The sequence below is a fragment of the Anabrus simplex genome, chromosome X (genome assembly GCF_040414725.1).
Source record: "Anabrus simplex isolate iqAnaSimp1 chromosome X, ASM4041472v1, whole genome shotgun sequence".
Lineage (NCBI taxonomy): Eukaryota > Metazoa > Arthropoda > Insecta > Orthoptera > Tettigoniidae > Anabrus > Anabrus simplex.
This window is the reverse complement of record NC_090279.1, coordinates 221,036,253-221,057,117: the sequence shown is the minus strand read 5'-3', so window position 1 is coordinate 221,057,117 and position 20,865 is coordinate 221,036,253. Positions and strand designations below refer to the sequence as shown.

Sequence of the window (20,865 nt, the reverse complement as noted above, 5' to 3'; positions counted from 1 at the left end):
GGGTTTTTCAATATCATATCTTCAATAGCTTTGTTACTAGAAAGGAAGATGCATATTTTTCCGTTCAGTATACGTGAAACAAACCAAATGTTGCTAGGGGTTGTAAGTTTCCCCATAGCTAGCACATATTCCGTGATACTGATCCCATCGTGCGATTTGATTCTTTGGAGGAGTATGACTGTATTGCAGCAGAATAGCTTAAGCTTTAATTACGTTTGTTACTAGTTGTCATCTGATGGTAGAAGGTTATTTACGGTGTTGTAATTACTTAGTGTCTGTTGAGATAATGTATTAGTGATTTCTTCATTTATTTAATTCAATAGATGCTGACCTCTGTCAACAGAGGTGGCCATTTTGAGTGGGTCAACGAAGGGTTTTAGGTTATCTGTATAGTTTTGCACACAAAGATCATGGATGTAATGTCAGTTATCTTACTTACAAAAATACAGGGGTCATCCAAATATTTCCTTCTGATCTCATATACTAATGTAACAATTACAAACCTCTATTATACTGTATAGCAAAACTTTAATAAGATAATTACTTGCAAACATCCACTACCTTCTTGAGCACCTTTGCAAAGTTGCCTTTAGTTACACATCACAGTTTCTAGTGAGAGAAACGAGTTCAACACTGACTAGGACTTCTACATTTTCATTACATGTTTATACATATTTCATTTGTTGTAATTAACTTCCTTGGTAAGGAATACTGCATATAGGAACTGTTCTAAACTTCGTGGCAGTGTACTAACATTTTATATTAGACGTGTAAGATATTCAATATTATAAACTTCCGTCTTTTTTTAAATCCTGAAAGTCTAACATCACCTAAAACGATTGTGATTTATGATACTTTTTGGTGTTAATCTCTCTTTTAGCGAGTTGGTGAGTCCATATCCAAGAATAGAGAGTTTTAACCTCACCACATGGGGGAAATGAAGATGGTTTGAAAATTATTTGACAGGTTGTAAGATCACTTTTACTCGGCTCCCAAAAGCTTAAGGTTAATACCGCGGAGTACGGTATCTTGACGTAAACTGAGGAGGGAATGCTGCACTTCCAACAATTCTGTTTGTTAGCTATTCACACCACAGAACTGGTTAGACACACTTCTCGCTACTGAGCACAGTCGTAGTCCACGAATTATTGGCTACTTCATTCTTGTAGTTGTGTTGGCCAGGGAACGAGACGCCTAGCTTCACGCCCCATTGCTGTAACAATGCTAGAGAGACAACACTTCCTCCACACACGACAACCAGGACCGGTCCGGACTTCAAGTCGAGATGTCCCTCTTGTTCCAGACGAGAAAGTACTCCGTGGTAGACAGCCGCCAGAGCTGCACCGCATGCCGGCTCCACGACTGTCTTCTCTCCATCTGAAAACATTCAAAAGAGCAATTGTAGTGGGGAGCTTATGAACTATGATGGAATGAAAAAGTGAAATGGCGTATGGCTTTTAGTGCCGGGAGTGTCCGAGGACAAGTTCGGCTCGCCGGGTGCAGGTCTTTTTATTTGACGCCCGTAGCCGAACTGCGCGTCGTGATGAGGATGAAATGATGATGGAGACGACACATACACTCAGCCCCTGTGCCAGCGAAAATAACCAGGTATGGTTAAAATTCCTGACCCTGCCGGGAATCAAACCCGGGACCCCTGTGACCAAAGGTCAGCACGCTAACCCTTTAGCCATGGAGCTGGACCTGATGGAATGATACTAAGTGAACAGGGAGTTGCTATAACAGCCTCAGAGTACAAAGGGGTGATATTGCACGTAAGCTGTAGGTAAGCATTCTTTCTGATTACACTAAGTGGTTTCATAGAAAGCAGTTCAGCTTGTAGGATTCCAACAAGATATTTTAGATTGTGGCCATCAAATGGACTGTATCCCTATTGACCTATCCAAGGTTTTTGACAGGATCATGGAAGATTATTGACGAAAATGACTGAATGGGTGGCTACATTTCTAGCAAATAGAACTCTGAGAATTAGAGTTATCTGATCCTGTCATGATTAACACTTTCAGTCCCATGTGTACCCCAGCCATAAAGTTGGTAAATTCACTCGCAGCCCGAGGCTTTACTATTCAGTCAACTAATTAAACAAAACAAAATTTCCCCATTTTTCAACTCTCCTTTATAAGGTGTGAGTCAATAAGATGAACATGGGCTGAAGAAGTTATTTTCTTTTTGATATAAAGGGAGCGTGAGTGTAACAAAATGTGTGACCCGATGTACCTCAAGAGCTGCACTGCACCATCGCTAGGTAACATCGAGCCACACATTTATTGCAAGACATGATCATTTGATTTTCCCAAAGGGAAATGTAATAATTTATTTTCTTAACAATGTGATAAGTGTGGGTCATTTTGATACACAAACAAAGCGACATGGTGGCGCACGGCCGAAAAGACCTTGAATGGAAATGGCATCCAGCCGCAGGGAGAACTCTCCAAGGATCATAAGAGCCAAATCTGACTGTCCACTGTAGGCACAGGAAAGAAGAAGAAAGTACTTTTCCCTTTGCGAAAAGAAAGGACTATTTATAATAGGTTGAACACAGTGGGTGGAACAGAAATAGGAGATGAGGACAAACATGGAAACAAAAAAGACGAGAATAATCTCCTCAAACTGCTGTCTTCGAATAGACAGCAATCCTACGTCCATCTCTTATCAGCTCTAATTGAGCTTGTTTCTGCTTCGTCAGGAGGAAGTCCATCAACAGTCCTTGAGATCTTCAGTCTTCATGCGAGATAACAAGAAACAAAGGCGGGTAGTAAAAGAATAGAAACACAGGACACACACACAAAGAACCCCAATCCACGGTGACCTGCCATTGTGTTCCTTTCTTATTCCCCCATACCTGCCAACTTTCCCTATTAGGCGGGAGACTCCTGATTGTCAACAGTTTTTCCTGCCTCCCGATTCTTCTATTATTTCTCCCGATTTTAGCTTATTTTTTGGTGAACTTCAAACATTTGTTTTCATATCCCGCCATTTTGGCTTTGTACGCCAGTGACCGGAAGTCCTTTGCTCATTGGCTGCTTTCAAATGAAATATCGACATTTATTAAAACAAGAAGTGCGTGTGAATGTGCAATGTTTATTGAAACATGTAGGCGTATATCGATTGACAATCTCTCGTTCTTGCATGCTGTGTTCGTATTCACATCAGTCTAGTCGATTCTAGAGACTAGCTGCTAGATTTGGAGTCTCTTAGTAATTTAGTGACAGAATTTCAAAGATAGCAATTAGCGACATTTCTAGAGATTTTAGGAGTCCTTTGAATGCAATTCTGGCGAATTAAAATTTTCTTGTAATTTAAATTTATTACTTGTTAAAAATAATGTTGTGCGTGATGCAATATATTAATCTATGCATTTGCTAAGTAAAGGTACCTTAACTGCATGACGATTCACACGTGAGGAGCATTTCATACCTACTATTTTCAGAAGGCTTATCAGAGACCGATCATCTCACTCACATACTTTCTGTGAGGGAATAGAGATGTGTAATTTTTAGCCTTGTAGCCTGGTATAACAACGGTGGGTTTTGAGACAGTAACTGTTATAATATATACCATAGTACTCCTGTATTTTATTACATTTTACATCTTTATTTTCCTCCAGATCTACAATATTTACTACCATGATTGATCTGTTGATTTAGAAAAATGATAATGCCTAACCTAGACAAGCTCTTATACAAACACACTCACAAAATTAATTCTCATAAAATACTCGGCACCTGCTGACAAATGGCCCACGGACAACTCCCTCCCGGAGAACCGATAGCCATGTTAGTACAGCATTTAGATGAACAAATGAAAAAATGGCAAAATTAAATAAGGCAGTACAGCACCCTGGCACAAGGCCACCCATATGGAGGACAATACCCTCCTTCACCTCTCCTGAGTGACACAGCAAGTCGTAACACTCCACACCTACCTCTCCTCGCACGATCTACTACCACTTGTTGCACAGTCATCATATTACGTCACTCCTGAGTTTGTGTCCTACATTATCTTCATGTTTCTACCTTGTGCATTGTTCTGCCTTCATGTTACCTCTCATTACTCACTCTACCATCATTATCTAACTTCTTGCCATATTAGCAACCCATAGTTTATCAAATATGCGTCACTAGCTCCCTTTACATCTCTCTTTCAATCACACTGCATATACTAACCATAATCACATATCAATTTATACCATCATCCAGCTTATTACCAACTGAACACCTATCAGCCCTAATCTCACATAGATTTCGACTCTTCAACTCACTTACTATATACCATCAACTCACTCACTCTCACTCTTCTCACTCTTGTCAACAATCACTCCAAATACAACTCATATATTCAAGTCTACTTGTGTATCATCACACCCATCAAAATCACACTTAATCACTACGTAATCTCCCTTCTGTATACAATATTCATTTCAAATACAGTTACCAACAATCACTCAATCACACCTATCAGAACCACACTGAACAATCACACTCCACATTCACTCAAATTACCATACCCATCTTTTAAGCTTCATTTCATATCTACAACCACAACCTTCCACCATTAACTTGCTAAAAGTATATTCCCTTAAAATACCATACCCTTCCCTTCTATATCAAATCCTCACCTCCACTATTATTTCTTCCTTCTTCACCAACCAAACCATAAAATACTGACACATATGATCTAAATCTACTTAACTATCTTTCCTTATATTACCATCATGCCTTCAACCACTATTCCCTTACTATACCCTCAGAGGTCCCTTAAGCTCTTGCTCCTCTATTCTCCGCCTGGTTTCCTTTTCACTCTGCACTTCCATTCCTTCACTGTGTTCACTTTTCTGCCTTTCCTCTTCTCTGTATCCCTAAACTCACCCCGTTGTACATTGCTCTTTCCTTTTCACTATGCTCATCTCCCTGCCTTTCCTTGTTCAACTTCCTGTTTCCCTTGGTTTTTATTTTCACACCATGTCCGTCTTCTCCAACCTTGCTGTCTATAACTTGCCTTTCTTCCACTCTCTTCCACATTACTTCTTCTTGCTTCAAATTCTCTTCCAATTCCCGTAATTTCATCACTGACCAAAATCTGGTCCATCGGCCATTGGTTACCACTAATTGTTAACCCTTAATGTAAGCTCTTAATCCTTGAAGTCTGGCCCTCACCAAATGTTTTGTTAAGACTATGAGCTCCTTAATACCATTAACGAAAGTGAAAACAGAATGTCAGTATCAGGCGGATATCTTAGCTGAATAACCCTGTATAATTTAAGAATGACTGCAGACAGGATGTACACCTCGCAATTGTTGTGATGCAGACCGGACTGAAGGTGTTCTGTGGCGATTTCCCGTCATTGGTATTACATGTTGTTACCTGCCGGATCATCCCAGAAGTATTTCTCCCGATGTATTCTACTTCTTTTGAACAAACAACACAGCGGGCTGTGCTATGTGGCATCTCTTGCAAATAACCGACACCCACGACTTACGTTGTGTTTCCGACAACAATTAGACACAGTTACGCATTGCACCATCATATACCGAAGTACGTAATTATGACTTGAATATTCTATAATATTGTAAGGAATGAATTCCTTCATCACCAAACAGAAGCAGTGGTCATATAATATTGTCGCCCTGTGGGTGGGGGCGGTAGAGTAACACCCACGGTATCCCCTGCCTCTCGTAAGAGGCTACTAAAAGGGGCCCGGGGCTCTGATCTCTGGAGCACATGTTGGCGACCACGGGGCCTTTAGCTGAGTCCTGGCATTGCTTCCACTTACTTGTGCCAGGCTCCTCACTTTCATATAGGATCCGACCTCTCTTGGTCAACTGTTGTTCTTTTCCGACCCCGACGCTATTAGGGTTCCGAGGGCTAGGAAGTCTCATTTTCACGCTGTTCATGGCCCTTGTCTTTCTTTGGCCAATACCTTCATTTTTCGAAGTGTCGGATCCCTTCTATTTATATCTCTTATTAGTGTTATATAGAGGATGGTTGCCCAGTTGTATTTCCTCCTAAAACGGTAATCACTACCATCATATGATATTGAATGTGGACTCTGATAACGATGTACACCTGCCTGTTGAAAAATTGGAGCAAACTCAGGTATTTTAGATTACACGTTTCAGTTATGCATAATGGCAGTTGCATATGCACCAAGGCGCATCATGCCCCATCGCAAGTTTGAATAATCACGCGTTTAGTATCCAGGGAGGTGTACTACATAGCCTACTCATGTACTTACCGCTGCATGTTATGCTGCGTCAAAATAGATCTCAATAGAAATTAACGCCCTAGTTGCTTCGTGACACATTTATGGAACACAGAAGGCCCGTGGTTTGCTATTCGCATACTCGGCACAAACAACATTCAGCTCTGTCTACCTGTAGACCTACGACACGCACTCTGTCTGTCATGATTCACATCACCACAGACACCATAATAATGGAAATATCGGTACAAATATACAAGCGTGGATAGCGTCGCACTCTAGTCAGCTGAATGGCAACTTAAACTGCATCAAATGGAAGTTCCTGCACACGGTAGCTGGGGCTCTCACCATCCAGGAACACAGAACTGTAGACCTAACTTCATTTCGTAAAGCCATCTTTCAACTTCATACACTCTTAAAGTTCTCTGCCAGCTATTTATTGAATGTTTTCGAGAATTTTCACAATTTCAATTTGAGAGGAGTTCCCTTAGCTTTAGCATCTAAGTAAGAAATACAACACCAAAATGCTGCAGTAATATATGTCAATTTTAACTGTATTCTCAAGTAATTCTGCATTTCATCTTAAAAATTCTTCAACATGCAGTCTTAAGTTTCCGTGGAACTTCTAACCTGAATATAACTCGACTTCCAACACAATTATTGGACTTGCAATGAACAACAGTGTTTTTATTAGTGTCATATCTTTAAATATGTTTGGAAATTGTTCCTAGTGTTCGTAAGATAACGCTTCACTAAATATAAGAATTCATTGTCGATATGGGCATGGCACAGTGCAGTTTGAATGAAAGAGAAGTAATTGGACGGTAGCAGCACTCTGCAGATAAAGTCTGTACTGTAATCTGGAACTGTTGTAACAGAGATCGCACTGAGCTCAGTCGCAACACCCTGAATGAAATTTAACAGAAACGGACACAGACATTATTGGAGAACCAACAGGAAGCCTTGACTAGTGTACTGCGGTCTGAATATCAACATAATTCACTTATAAAGACACTCGTGCACATGTTGTAACTATAAGCTCCGCCCCCACCCAACTAAGTCGCTGATGCACCACTAGATCTCCCTGGTGAGTAAAGTACACACCTGCAAACTGTAGGCAGCTGCTGACTGCTTGAGCGTCCGTCACGACTTCCGAGGTGACGTTGAAGTTGGATAACGTGGCCATCAGCTCGTCCGGCACTGTCCTTGCGCCGAGTGATGTGGCGATGCTGCACGGCAGACAATACCGATGAGACACGGCTTTACACTTAAATGACGTCCTCAAACACCACAAGTGGTACTCACCTTGTGATGCTGTCCAGAGGCTCCACTCTCTTAGCATTGACCGACATATTGAAACAGTGTGCGCCGTACGTCTCCATGGCAACTACCGGTACGTCCGCCCATCCTAAGAAACACACCATTGCGTGAAATTATATTTGAGAGAACATGCACAGTTCAAAAACAGAACAAGGATATGTACTTCAAAAGACACTGGATGAGTCTTGTTAACTTGTCCTGTCCGTGTGCTTAAAGTGCACCTTAAAATGTAAAAAGATTAGTCAAAAACACTATTATAACTATTCTTCCCCCATATCACATGAAAAAAACACTGGTGTTAATTTGATAACACATAAAACACAAGCTGGTATAAGTTATGTTGAGATAAGTCCAAGAGGGAAAACTTCTCTTAAAAGAGATTGAAAGGCCAAGCTTGCTTCAAAATATGTTAGTTAGGAGGAGTCTGAAAGGAAGAAGCAGTTATTTTAGAAAAAAGAATTTGAGAAAAATCTTTAAAACTGTGATAATAGATGCGCTTGCCAGTCTTATGTTATTCTGGTCGGCCTGTATGCTGCCTTGAGCTGATCGCTTGCTTGGAGAAGTGTGCGTGTTTGTTGCAGACTTACAAAAAATGTATTAATAATCTCTTCAAATAAGATGTTTATGTTTTTAAACTGTGCCTGAAGATGTCCTTATGAGGAAGAAACATGTATCAATAAGTTACTGTTATTCTGAATGGAATAAATGTGATTTGTATTGTAAAAGTGGAATTCTCGTAAAAGAACCATAACACTCGTTAAGATCGACAATATGGGCATAATAATGAAATTAATTTCTTGTAATTTGTCTGGCATGCAACATATAGAAATTTATTACGGTATTGGTATGTAAAACAAAACTCCGATCTTACCTCTTCATTTTAAGACCATAATCATCTCAATATGTTTATGCTACTTGAAGCAGCTAATTTTTTCAATGACCCTATTTAAAGCACATAGTAGGCAAATACTGTACCAACGACATGTACTCAGCCAGTGTGCCACACAACAGTCGGAGGAACACTAGTGATGCGCTGTGACTGCTTGGTTGAGCAGCGAGTGAGAAACTGTTCGATTGGCAGCCAGAACTCATACCATTCATCAGGAGGTTTGCATGTAGACCAACCATCACTAAAGTGAACGCTCGCCACTGATTCTGGAATGCTAGAAGTGCATCGTGTGGAGTGATTAATTATGTTGTGGAAGTCTTTCATTTTCACGCCCTTTGTGGCCCTTGTCTGCCTTAGGCCGATACCTTCATTTTTCGAAGTGTCGGATCGCTTCCATTTTTTCTCTCTGATTAGTGTTATATAGAGGATGCTGCCTAGTTGTACTTCCTCTTAAAACAATAATGACTTCCACCACCTCTGATGGACTTGAACAATTCTATAGTTCCCACCCTGAGGCAACAATGTGATAGTGCATCCAATTATGAAGCGAATGGCGATATCTACCAGGAAGTCTTGCTCTAATCACCTCCTGTGTTGGTACTCACCTACATTGTGCAGTCCTTGAAGTACTCCTGACATCAGGCCTCCCCCACCAACAGACAGTACAATAACGCTCGGTTTGGACGGCAGCTGTGCTGCAGCCTCGTCCATGATGCTAGCGTGGCCTTCCCTGTAACGATGATGGATAACACTACTTAGCCATGTGCTGCTGCTTCAAACCACACGACAAAGGAGGAAAGCATGACGTCAGGGTCAAATGGTGAACTGCTGGTGTCATCTCCGACACATTGCTGTTATTTGTGACCTGGCAGTCTATTCTCCAAACTGAAAGGATGAAAACGAAGATTGCCTACCAGATGGTGAGGCGATACACATTAACTGTTTATTTCCTTTAACAGACGTGGCTCACAAAACATCTTACTACGCACGTACATTTCCTCTGGCCAGAATTTCCACGCAACTCGCAAGGACTTAGCTAGGACGGTACTAAACTATAAAAATAAAATTGGTCATATGGAAAAATGTTTTCTTGTCTTAAGTAAATAAAAAATTGAAAATGCAATGACGTACATACGAAGGCCATCCGGAAAGTGGTACCCGTTTGCGCAATAAAGACGCAGGAGTAAATATTAACAAATATACACATTTTTATTGGAAAGAGCATACTTTACACTACTTCTCCACATAATCTCCAAGCAAATTTAGGCATTTGTCATAATGAGGGACAAGTTTTTGTACTCCAGCGTCATAGTCCTCTGCCGCCAGCGTATTGAGATACGTAGTCACGGCTCATTTAAGTTCTTCATCGCTGTCAAATCTTTTTCCCGCCAGAAAGTCTTTAAGCTTCATAAAGAGATGAAAATCCGAAAGGGTCAAGTCCGGACTATATGGGGGATGGTCGAAGGTTTCCCACTTGAATTGCTGCAAAATTTGTTGTGTTATCGCAGCTGCATGAGGCCTGGCATTGTCATGAAGGAGAATGACGCCTGTAGACAGCCGTCGATTTTGTATTGCCCGTCGTAATTTCTTTAATGTTTCACAATACGCAGTAGCATTAATTGTGTCTCCACGGGCCATAAAATCAATGAGCAGTACACCTCGGCGATCCCAGAAAACGGTTGCCATGAGTTTCCTGGTGGACAGAACTATCTTGAATTTTTTTGGTTTGGTTGGTGAAAGAGCATAATACCACTCCATTGATTGTCGTTTATTCTCAGGTGATGCATAACAAACCCATGTTTCATCCCCAGTAATGACACGAGTCAGGAAAGAATCTCCTTCATCAGAATAACGTCCCAGAAACGTCAGTGCTGCAGCCATACGCTTGGTTTTGTGCTCCTCTGTAAGCATGCGAGGGACCCACCTTGCACAGATTCTTGAATAATGGAGATGATCTTTGACAATTTCATGAACAATTGTTCGAGACACGTTAGGAAAATGTTCACAGAGTTCATCAATTGTGACGCGCCGATCGTTCCTCACGCATTCGTCTACTGCGTTCGGCAGTTGGTCTGTAATGACAGATGGTCTCCCTGAACGCTCCTCGTCATGCGTATTCCCCCTCCCCAGGTTGAAGTTGCGACACCAGCGCCGAACGGACGACTCGTCCATCACATTGTCTCCATATACCTCCGTTAATTGGCAATGAATATCACAAGGTCAAACGTTTCGTGCATTAAGAAATTTAATCACGGCCCTCACTTCACAACCGGCGGGGTTCTCAATTTGTTTAAACATTTTAAACGACCACAGACACAACACAGCCAATGCTAGCATCACGCAACCTCGCACAGAGCAGGCAGACAAGCCACTGACGCGGTCTGACCTTGCCCAGCGGCTAACGGGTACTACTTTCCGGATGGCCCTCGTACATCTGTTGTGTTTTACGTATGTTTTGTTTGGAAAAAAGACATACAATATTTTTTTCATTTTTGCACATTACATACTCGGTGTCAATTCTTTTTACTTTTTTTTAGCAGCATTTTCCCTGACTTTTGTCATTTTTTTCTTAGGTTGCCATAGCATCTGGAGCAACATTTCCTCATAATTTTACAATTTTCTTTCTGCTCAATTTTTGTCAGAAAATGCCGCCTTCCAACAGATCTAGACAGTCCTGGATGGTCAGAATCTGTAGGTTGACAGTCCAGTTGCAAAAATTCTCATATTATTTCTTGTTGCGTATGTAGCACATGATTTACTCCTTGCAGTGTATCACCCCTCCGAACACTACTTTTAAGAACTTTTAAGAACTTTTAGGAACTTTCTCTTCAGATCATAACAGCTTGAAAGCTTATGACACACATTACAGCCATGGAGTGGAGGACACCCTGTACTTTAGGCTGACATCTGCATCTTGCAAGTATTGAAATCATAACACCCGAGACGTACAATAAGTCGTATGTTGTGGGAGCCATCCTATTTTTATAGCCCATGAAATGTCTCCAGAGTGTCCTTCCCCGTAGCTGTTGTATAAAGGAAGTAAAACACTGTCTAGCCTATCCAAATTGTTAACCATAGGGTCACCTTGTGTGCACAGTAAGGCAGCCAACTCCCAAGTGTTTTTCTTCTGTTTGACCTCTCTCGGTGAAATTCTGTGATATGAATAAGTCTGAGATGTGCACGGCAGTATAAAAACAACAATACTCAGTGAGATTGTCACAGTGCAGCAATTAATAAACAATGTTCCGAGGAGAAAAAAGGAAAGAATGCTGTTGTGTAAGTCAGTCTTGAATCACACTAAATAAACCCCCCCTCACCATAAAGAACCTTTCTAAAGTTAGCTTCACCATAGAAGAGATTCAGACGCCAGGTCAAGGCCCAAATTTTAATTGGCCCAATACTTAATTACGACATTAGCAGAAGTGGAAACGGCCGTACAGAGCCTTCCTCTGGAAGACCAAGATGACTTGTGATATGAGGCAAAAAAGAAAATCCCCAACTTAATCAATGGGGTGAAATCCTCTCAGGGTAAAATGAAATTTAACAAAGATCTTGAATTAAAAATTAAACAAAGTGATTATAAAGGCGGAACCATAGTGATATTAGAAGCAACACTTTCAACATTATCGAAAAAGACCCTACCCCACGTATTCAAAGGAATCTAAAAGGACTTTTAAAGAAAGCTTCCTTTATCCTCAACAACGAGGACGTAAACAAACTTATAAACATGAATCCTAGACTCCCAAAAGCAAGGGCTCTGTCTAAGTTACACAAGGATGGTGTACCAATTAGACCAATTGTACATTTTCAGAATAGTCCGATATACAGTTCATACACAGATTCTTGTCAAACAATTATGTTTTCCACAATAAAACACCAATTTATAACTCAGTAGATTTTTCCAAAGTATTAAAAGCTTTTAAACCAACTTCATTCCACACAACATGTTCTTTATATATGAAGGATGTTAAACGGAAATAACGTCTCAACCATTCAAGATATCTGTATTCTGTTTTCATATTCATAAATGATACCCAGAGGCTCGTAAAATAATGTACTACTTATTCTCATGAGGTGATTAATAACTGAGATATTGTCAATAATGTCATAATCTATAAGTTGCATGTCTGTATTGATTTTTGATATTCACAGATATGAAGTTTTGAAGCTTCCACCCAATCAGTACTTTATGTATTGTTATTTTACAGTACCAGTTTCGACCTTGTGAAGATCATCTTTAGCTGACTAACATAACAAGTATCACTGATACAATAAGAATATCACATGGTATAGGTAAAAACTTTGTCAATTTGCAAATATTCTTCGTCCTAGCTTAAGCGATCATCTATGTTAAATGATGTGTGAATTAAAACTTAACATTACTATTATGTACATAGATGATATATGTTTAAAATACAATGTTCTTAAATTACAAACGTTCGCTATTCCACGTTAAAACTTACAGCTAGATTGTATAAAACATTTTGGGGCACAAATGAGTTCATATGGTGTATTGTACTTACTGTGTACTGTGTAAAAGTTCAAATGTCTAAGTATTTTCAAAATTGGACAGTTACTTCTTGGGATATCAAGTGATCAGCCAAGTTTGTCTACTGATGGTATAATGGTGTAAGTTTCTTGAAGTAATGAATGATGCCCCAAAATGTGCACTTTGCAAACCCATCACATTTGTACGATATTGCTGCTTTTACGGCCCTTACTTATGGACATGATATAGGCTTTTGGGCTTATGTCAAGAACATAAGGAGAAATTTCACGATATGTTTACATGCCAGGTATCCATTCTGTGGCTGCTTGAGCGTCAGTAAGTCCTTGCACGCTGCTCTTATTGAGATTTCAAAATACCGGTACTTACGTATTTGAACTTTTAGGCCAGCTGTATGAATTTGTGGCGCTCTATTTAAAAATATGGAGTTATTATGGTTATTAATGACTGCATGAGAATACGTAGCACATTAATTCACAAGCCCCTGGGTATCATTTACAGAATACCGATATCTTTAAAGGTTTAGATCTTATTTCCGCGTAACAACTTAGGCGAATAACCCTGGATATACAAACATTCCAACTGACGAGACAATTAATATGATGAAGAAAAACCTAATGGTACATATACACTGGAGATGGAAGACGTTATTAGTGTTTGTAAATTTCTACTGGAACATAATTATTTTTCTGTATTGGAATGGTGTATACATACCTGCCAACTTTACAAAACCAAAAATTAGGAGATTTTGATATGAAAATCAGAAAAAATCAGGAGATACAATTGGTCAAATCTGCTTATTCTACATGTTTTGTGCAATACAATACTATGATATATTTATAACACTTATTGTCTCAAAGCCCGACTGTTGCTATGCGAGGTTACACGGCTAAATATTACACATCTCTATTCCCTCACAGGAAGTACGTGAGTGAGATGATCGGTCTCTGATAAGCCTACCGAAAATAGTATCAACTCATGCTCCACATGTGTGAATCAGTCATGCACTTAACAAATGCATAGGTTAACATAGTATTGCATCAAGGGCCCGCACAATGCTATTTGGATCAAATAACTAGCTGATGTACCCGTGCTTCACTACGGAATTCTCAGAAAGACTGTCCTTATAGTTTTCCCAACTGAAGTCAATATAGGTCATTACAATGATGTCAGTACGAATGTTGCGATTAAAAGTAATGCTGTCATATGAAATATTCGATAAAATGAAAAACGGCACATTTTCTCAAAGTACCACAGTGTAGATCTAACAGTTAAAAGTTCCAGAGCTGGAATGACCAGGCCGCAGACAGCCGCGAACACTCCTGTGTCGTTATTCCATTTAAGATGATGCTTGTTCATAGGGACCTAACATCTAGGTCACCGGCCCCTAGCGGTACAAAATGAGATGAAATGTAATGACAATTTAAAAGTCCAAAATCATCCACTGACCAGAATTCAAAACGTGCTGTTCCTCACACAGTGGCAAGGCAGACCCATGGTGTCGCTCATAAGAGTGCGACTACTCTGTACCTAACATAGTGGTACTACGCGCAAGTAAAAGCGACCCAGCGCTGTGGTACTAGTCTCATGGTTCTAATTCAAACGTCCCTAGGTCGCCCCTTTTAGTCGCCTCTTACGACAGGCAGGGTATACCGTGGGTGTATTTTTCGCCTGCATCCCCCACCCACATGGAGGGGGGGTGTGTTTGGTCCACGAGAGCTATTTTATTTCGCTCAAGTCCGCCGGTTAGGACTCCCCTATCCGCCACCTGGAACGCGCCACGTGGTAGTATCACCTCTCCCCTGCTACGCCAATGTAGTAGGTTCATGATTATTCCATTTAAGTGTGCACACTGCTCATTCCAATCACTGCCTCAAAGTAGGGATTGAATGCTATGATGATCCAGTGTGTTACGTACCAGTAGTATCAGGAAATTTGTGAACCAGAGGAATGGCATGCTAAAGAAGAGAGAGGTCTAACTCCCCAGCTACTTCCCGCCAATATTCAGGCAGGCTATTATACTCGGTACGCAACAGTAATCCTATCTATCCGAGATAAATGGCAGCAGAATACACAAAGCACATCACAACAAACAATTGTCAGTGTAATGTTATTGTTGATCAATGTTATGAGCTGTCTCTATTGCAGGCCTTCACATTTAATTTTCTTCAGACTGTGTGATTTTAGAGCATCTAATGTAAGGTGAGTCCTCCTTTCCTTTATGACTCCCTCTTCATTGTTCCTTCATGACTTTTTTCTCATTCTTATAATCATCTTCACAATATTATTATAGTCGATACGGTAAAACTGAATAAGACATAAATGATCAGAAATTGCACTCTCTATAACTTTTGTTTTGTAGTACCATAAAAAGGAGTAACTTCGGCCACTTGCTCGTATATTTTTAAAATTAAAATGTGAAATGATCCCTCTCATTTTCTGAAAAATAGAAGTTCTGATATGTTTGTTCTTCATTTTTAAATATGAACATAATTCTAATTGTTAATCAGTAATGAATTATGATTATTTTTTTTTTTTTTTCAAGTTGCTTTACGTCGCACCGACACAGATAGGTCTTATGGCAACAATGGGACAGGAAAGCGCTAGGAGTGGGAAGGAAGCGGCCGTGGCCTTAATTAAGGTACAGCCCCAGCATTTGCCTGGTGTGAAAATGGGAAAGCTATCGAGCTCGGTGAATTATGAGTATCGAAAGAGTGGCCGGAGTCACCCCATGTTTTGGGGTAACTTCGGCCGCCATAAAAATAACTCAAGAAATTAAGTTTTCTTCGATATAGTGTTACTTCGGCCACCGTGAATGTTTTTCTAAAACCTGCAGAACGCCCAGTATCAACAATCACAAACAAATTAAAACGAATTGTGGTGAAACAGATGTATAGTGATCAATTTCACATTTTCCTCAAAGAAGAAACTATTTTATTTAGCCTAAGCGTACAAGCATTGTATGATATTACATGTTGCATTGCATTAATATTTGTAATGGTACAAAAGATAATAAATAAAAGGTACGAAAATCGTAAAGCCAAATTGTATGGAGAGAAAAGGAGGTCGGAAAAGCAGCAGTCTTGTAGACTGTCCTCATAGTACACTCTCTTCTATTAGAAGATATCTGGTCCGTCCATGTCAACTGATCATCATTGAAAATGGGAGCCGTCTTTCCCCTCCCTGTCGGGATAATCTTCCCTGTTTATTGCTATTGTGCCTTTATTAATCTCTTCTAAAGCGTTCTTGAAGTAAACATGATTGTAATTGCAATACCCACGGTCGCGTAATGTTTTCCTCTATGTTCTTGGCATGGCTGAAGTTACCCCGGAACTGGACAACTTTTAACACAAAACTATGACCTGAAAAACCTATTTGAATAAAATACATCAAATTGTGTTGATCAGTTACCAGACGTACTGACATTTTGACCCCATTAACCACTGGAATGAAGAAATGAATGCTGGGGCTAGAGAACAGTTTGTTTTCTGCTGTTACCAGGCAAGAAAATAGTCGGGGCTGCGAAAAAAGTCGATTGACTCAACAATGAGCCCACCAATGTTCTGTGGATTACCGAGTGTTGATAGAGCATTCTATTGTACGTGCATTTTAGTTGTTGCAAGTGGTTCATCTTATTCGGTATAGGAGGCAGGAGAAAATAAGTACTGCTATTCGTCAGTGGCCGAAGTTACCCCACTTTACGGTACTTTTCGATATGACCAATTAGATAGGAAATTAAAAATTAAATGTTGGTACATTCTCCTAAAGTACCATTTTCAACGAGTTGAATAAAACTGTTTATAGCGTAGACTGTAGTTCCTTATTCCCCGACTTTACATACCGATTTTCATTAAATTCTGTTCACCCATTTCTCGTACCTCTGCGCTGGTATGGGCTTAGCAACAAAAAATCCAAATTCACGAATGTATCTGTTATTGCAGCCGGTACGGTAAGAATGTATGAGGCCGGGCTGAGTGGCTCAGACGGTTGGGGCGCTGGTCTTCTGACCCCAACTTGGCAGGTTCGACCTGGCTCAGTCCGGTGGTATTTGAAGGTGCTCAAATACGTCAGCCTCGTGTCGGTAGATTTACTGGCACGTAAAAGAACTCCTGCGGGACGAAATTCCGGCACTTCGGTGTCTCCGAAAACCGTGAAAGTAGTTAGTGGGACGTAAACCAAATAACACTTTTTATTATTATTATTATTATTATTATTATTATTATTATTATTATTATTATTATTATTATTATTATTATTATTTATGGTTCATGGTGTGGGTTACTGTAGTCACGTCCTAGTTCATGAACTATGGGCAACGGCTGAGTGGCCTAGTAAGTGGTCCTGAGAGTCGGGATACCAGTTGCTATGGAATGGGAGTGGGCATCTCGGACATATTCTGAGTCGTGGCCCTCCTTGTGCTCAGGCGGCTAGGACTATACAATCCACCGGTGGTCCATAACCCGTTAGAGGAGAGATCATCACTTGGACTATGTGCAAATAGGGCAGCATCCTGCTTCACTAATTTACCGAGCTGAGAACATTTTAAGCAAGCCTCGGACCTATGGGAGTAATGGGGTCCCACTCCCATTTGACAGGCGAGGGACTCCTTGGAAACAATTTGGCAAACGAAATGGAATTCAATGGGGAGCTATCAATATTAATGGGGCTTATGGAAGAAAGAAGGTAGAACTGGCTGAGTCAGCAAAGAGGATGCATCTATATGTGCCAGGAGTAAGTGATATTCGGGTAAGGGGAGATAACGAGGAAGAGATAGGAGATTATAAAGTGTACTTGACGGGTGTTAGAAAGGGAAGGGCAGAGTCTGGGGTAGGGCTCTTTATCGGGAATACCATTGCACGCAACATACAGTAGTTTCTGTTTGGCAAGTAAATGAGCGAATGATGTGTGTAGATTTGTCAGTGGGAGGAATTAGGACTAGAATTGTCTCCGTGTATTCACCATGTGAGGGTGCAGTTGAAAATGATGTTGACAAGTTTTATGAAGCATTGAGTGACATCATGGTCAGGGTCAACAGCAAAGATAGAATAGTGGTAATGGGCGATTTCAATGCGAGAGTTGGGAATAGAACTGAAGGATACGAAAGGGTGATTGGTAAATGTGGGGAAGATATGGAAGCTAATGGGAATGGGAAGCGTTTGCTGGACTTCTGTACTAGTATAGGTTTAGCTGTTATGAATACATTCTTCAAGCATAAGACTATTCACCGCTACACATGGGAGGCTAAGGGTACCAGATCCATAATAGATTATATCTTAACCGACTTCAAATTCAGGTAATCTGTTAGGAATGTACAAGTTTTCCGGGGATTTTTCGATGATACAGACCACTATCTGATCTGTAGTGAACTAAGTATCTCTATGCCTAGGGTAGAGAAAGTGAAATCTGTCTGCAAACGAATATGGGTAGAAAATCTCCAGGACGAGGAAATTAGACAAAAGTACATGGATATGATTAGTGAGTAGTTTCGAATAGTAGACAGTAAGCAGGTTCAGGATATAGAAAGTGAATGGGTGGCATACAGGGATGCTGTAGTAGAAACAGCAAGGGAATGCCAAGGAACAACTGTGTGTAAAGATGGGAAAAGGCGAACATCTTGGTGGAATGATGAAGTGAGAGCAGCTTGTAAACGTAAAAAGAAGGCTTATCAGAAATGGCTCCAAACAAGGGCCAAGGCAGGCAAGGAATTGAACGTAGATGAAAGAAACAGAGCAAAACAAATAGTTGTTGAATCCAAAAAGAAGTCATGGGAAGATTTTGGTAATAACCTGGAAAGGCTAGGTCAAGCAGCAGGGAAACCTTTCTGGACAGTAATAAAGAATCTTAGGAAGGGAGGGAAAAAGGAAGTGAACAGTGTTTTGAGTAATTCAGATGAACTCATAATAAATCCCAGGGAATCACTGGAGAGGTGGAGGGAATATTTTGAACTTCTTCTCAATGTAAAAGGAAATCATCATGGTGGTGTTGCGACAGCCAAGCTCATGGGGAGGAGGAAAATGATGATGGTGAAGTTACGCTTGAGGAAGTGGAAAGGATAGTAAATAAACTCCATTGTCATAAAGCAGCAGGAATGGATGAAATTAGACCTGAAATGGTGAAGTATAGTGGGAAGGCAGGGATGAAATGGCTTCATAGAGTAGTAAAATTAGCGTGGAGTGTTGGTAAGGTACCTTCAGATTGGACAAAAGCAGTAATTGCACCTATCTATAAGCAAGGGAACAGGAAGGATTGCAACAACTATCGAGGTATCTCATTGATTAGTATAACAGGCAAAGTATTCACTGGCATCTTGGAAGGGAGGGTGCGATCAGTCGTTGAAAGGAAGTTGGATGAAAACCAGTGTGGTTTCAGACCACAGAGAGGCTGTCAGGATCAGATTTTCAGTATGCGGCAGGTAATTGAAAAATGCTACGAGAGGAATAGGCAGTTTATAATGCATTGCTTTATTTATTTTATCATTTTACTTTGTCGTGTGTTGTTCCACCGCATTAACATAAGCCTCTTTTTTTTTTTGCTAGGGGCTTTACGTCGCGCCGACACAGATAGGTCTTATGGCGACGATGGGATATGATAGGCCTAGGAGTTGGAAGGAAGCGGCCGTGGCCTTAATTAAGGTACAGCCCCAGCATTTGTCTGGTGTGAAAATGGGAAACCACGGAAAACCATTTTCAGGGCTGTCGATAGTGGGATTCGAACCTACTATCTCCCGGATGCAAGCTCACAGCCGCGCGCCTCTACGCGCACGGCCAACTCGCCCGGTCATAAGCCTCTTTAGTCTTTAGAAAAATACTTTCATATTTTATATCAATAGTATAGGAGATTAGATAAAATTGTAGAATATAGTTTAGATATAAGTTTCACCGTGTTAATTGTAGCTTATCTGTCGTAGTTGCCACTGTAATTGGGACACTAAGTCCTGTAGTGTGCAATAAATAAATAAAGGTAGATTATTAAAATCAATCAGAGGCATTTATGTTGACAATTGGGCTTCAGTGAGAATCGATGGTAGAATGAGTTCTTGGTTCGAGGTACTTACAGGGGTTAGACAAGGCTGTAATCTTTCACCTTTGCTGTTCGTAGTTTACGTGGATCATCTGCTGAAAGGTATAAAATGGGTGGGAGGGATTCAGTTAGGTGGGAATGTAGTAAGCAGTCAGGCCTATGCTGACGACTTGGTCTTAATGGCAGATTGTGCCGAAAGCCTGCAGTCTAATATCTTGGAACTTGAAAATAGGTGTAATGAGTTTGGTATGAAAATTAGCCTCTCGAAGACTAAATTGATGTCAGTAGGTAAGAAAATCAACAGAATTGAATGTCAGATTGGTGATGCAAAGCTAGAACAGGTCGATAATTTCAAGTATTTAGGTTGTGTGTTCTCCCAGGATGGTAATATAGTAAGTGAGATTGAATCAAGATGTAGTAAAGCTAATGCAGTGAGCTCGCAGTTGCAATCAGCAGTATTCTGTAAGAAGGAAGTCAGCTCCCAGACTAAACTATCTTTACATCGGTCTGTTTTCAGACCAACTTTGCTTTACGGGAGTGAAAGCTGGGTGGACTCAGGATATCTTATTCATAAGTTAGAAGTAACAGATATGAAAGTAACGAGAATGATTGCTGGTACAAACAGGTGGGAACTGTGGCAGGAGGGTACTCGGAATGAGGAGATAAAGGCTAATTTAGGAATGAACTCGATGGATGAAGCTGTACGCATAAACCGGCTTCGGTGGTGGGGTCATATGAGGCGAATGGAGGAGGATAGGTTACCTAGGAGAATAATGGACTCTGTTATGGAGGGTAAGAGAAATAGAGGTTGACCAAGACGACGATGGTTGGACTCAGTTTCTAACGATTTAAAGATAAGAGGTATGGAACTAAATGAGGCCACAACACTAGTTGCAAATAGAGGATTGT

General features: G+C 40.5%; 1 protein-coding gene across 7 annotated transcripts in view; it reads right to left on the bottom strand.

Annotated features, from left to right (window-relative positions):
- Positions 1-508: 508 nt before the first annotated feature.
- The window catches only part of LOC136886388 (L-serine dehydratase/L-threonine deaminase), a 51,196-nt gene continuing 30,839 nt past the window's right edge, over positions 509-20,865 (bottom strand). For 6 of the 7 annotated variants that reach the window (XM_067159161.2, XM_067159160.2, XM_067159162.2 and 3 more), the window contains 4 exons: positions 9,035-9,159; positions 7,526-7,628; positions 7,325-7,449; positions 509-1,377 (listed from right to left, as the gene is read on the bottom strand). In XM_067159161.2, the coding sequence (XP_067015262.2) occupies positions 1,103-1,377; positions 7,325-7,449; positions 7,526-7,628; positions 9,035-9,159 (628 nt within the window). In that variant the 3' untranslated portion in view covers positions 509-1,102. The remainder of the gene's footprint in view (positions 1,378-7,324; positions 7,450-7,525; positions 7,629-9,034; positions 9,160-20,865) is intronic. The other variant, XM_067159159.2, reaches the window with a different exon arrangement.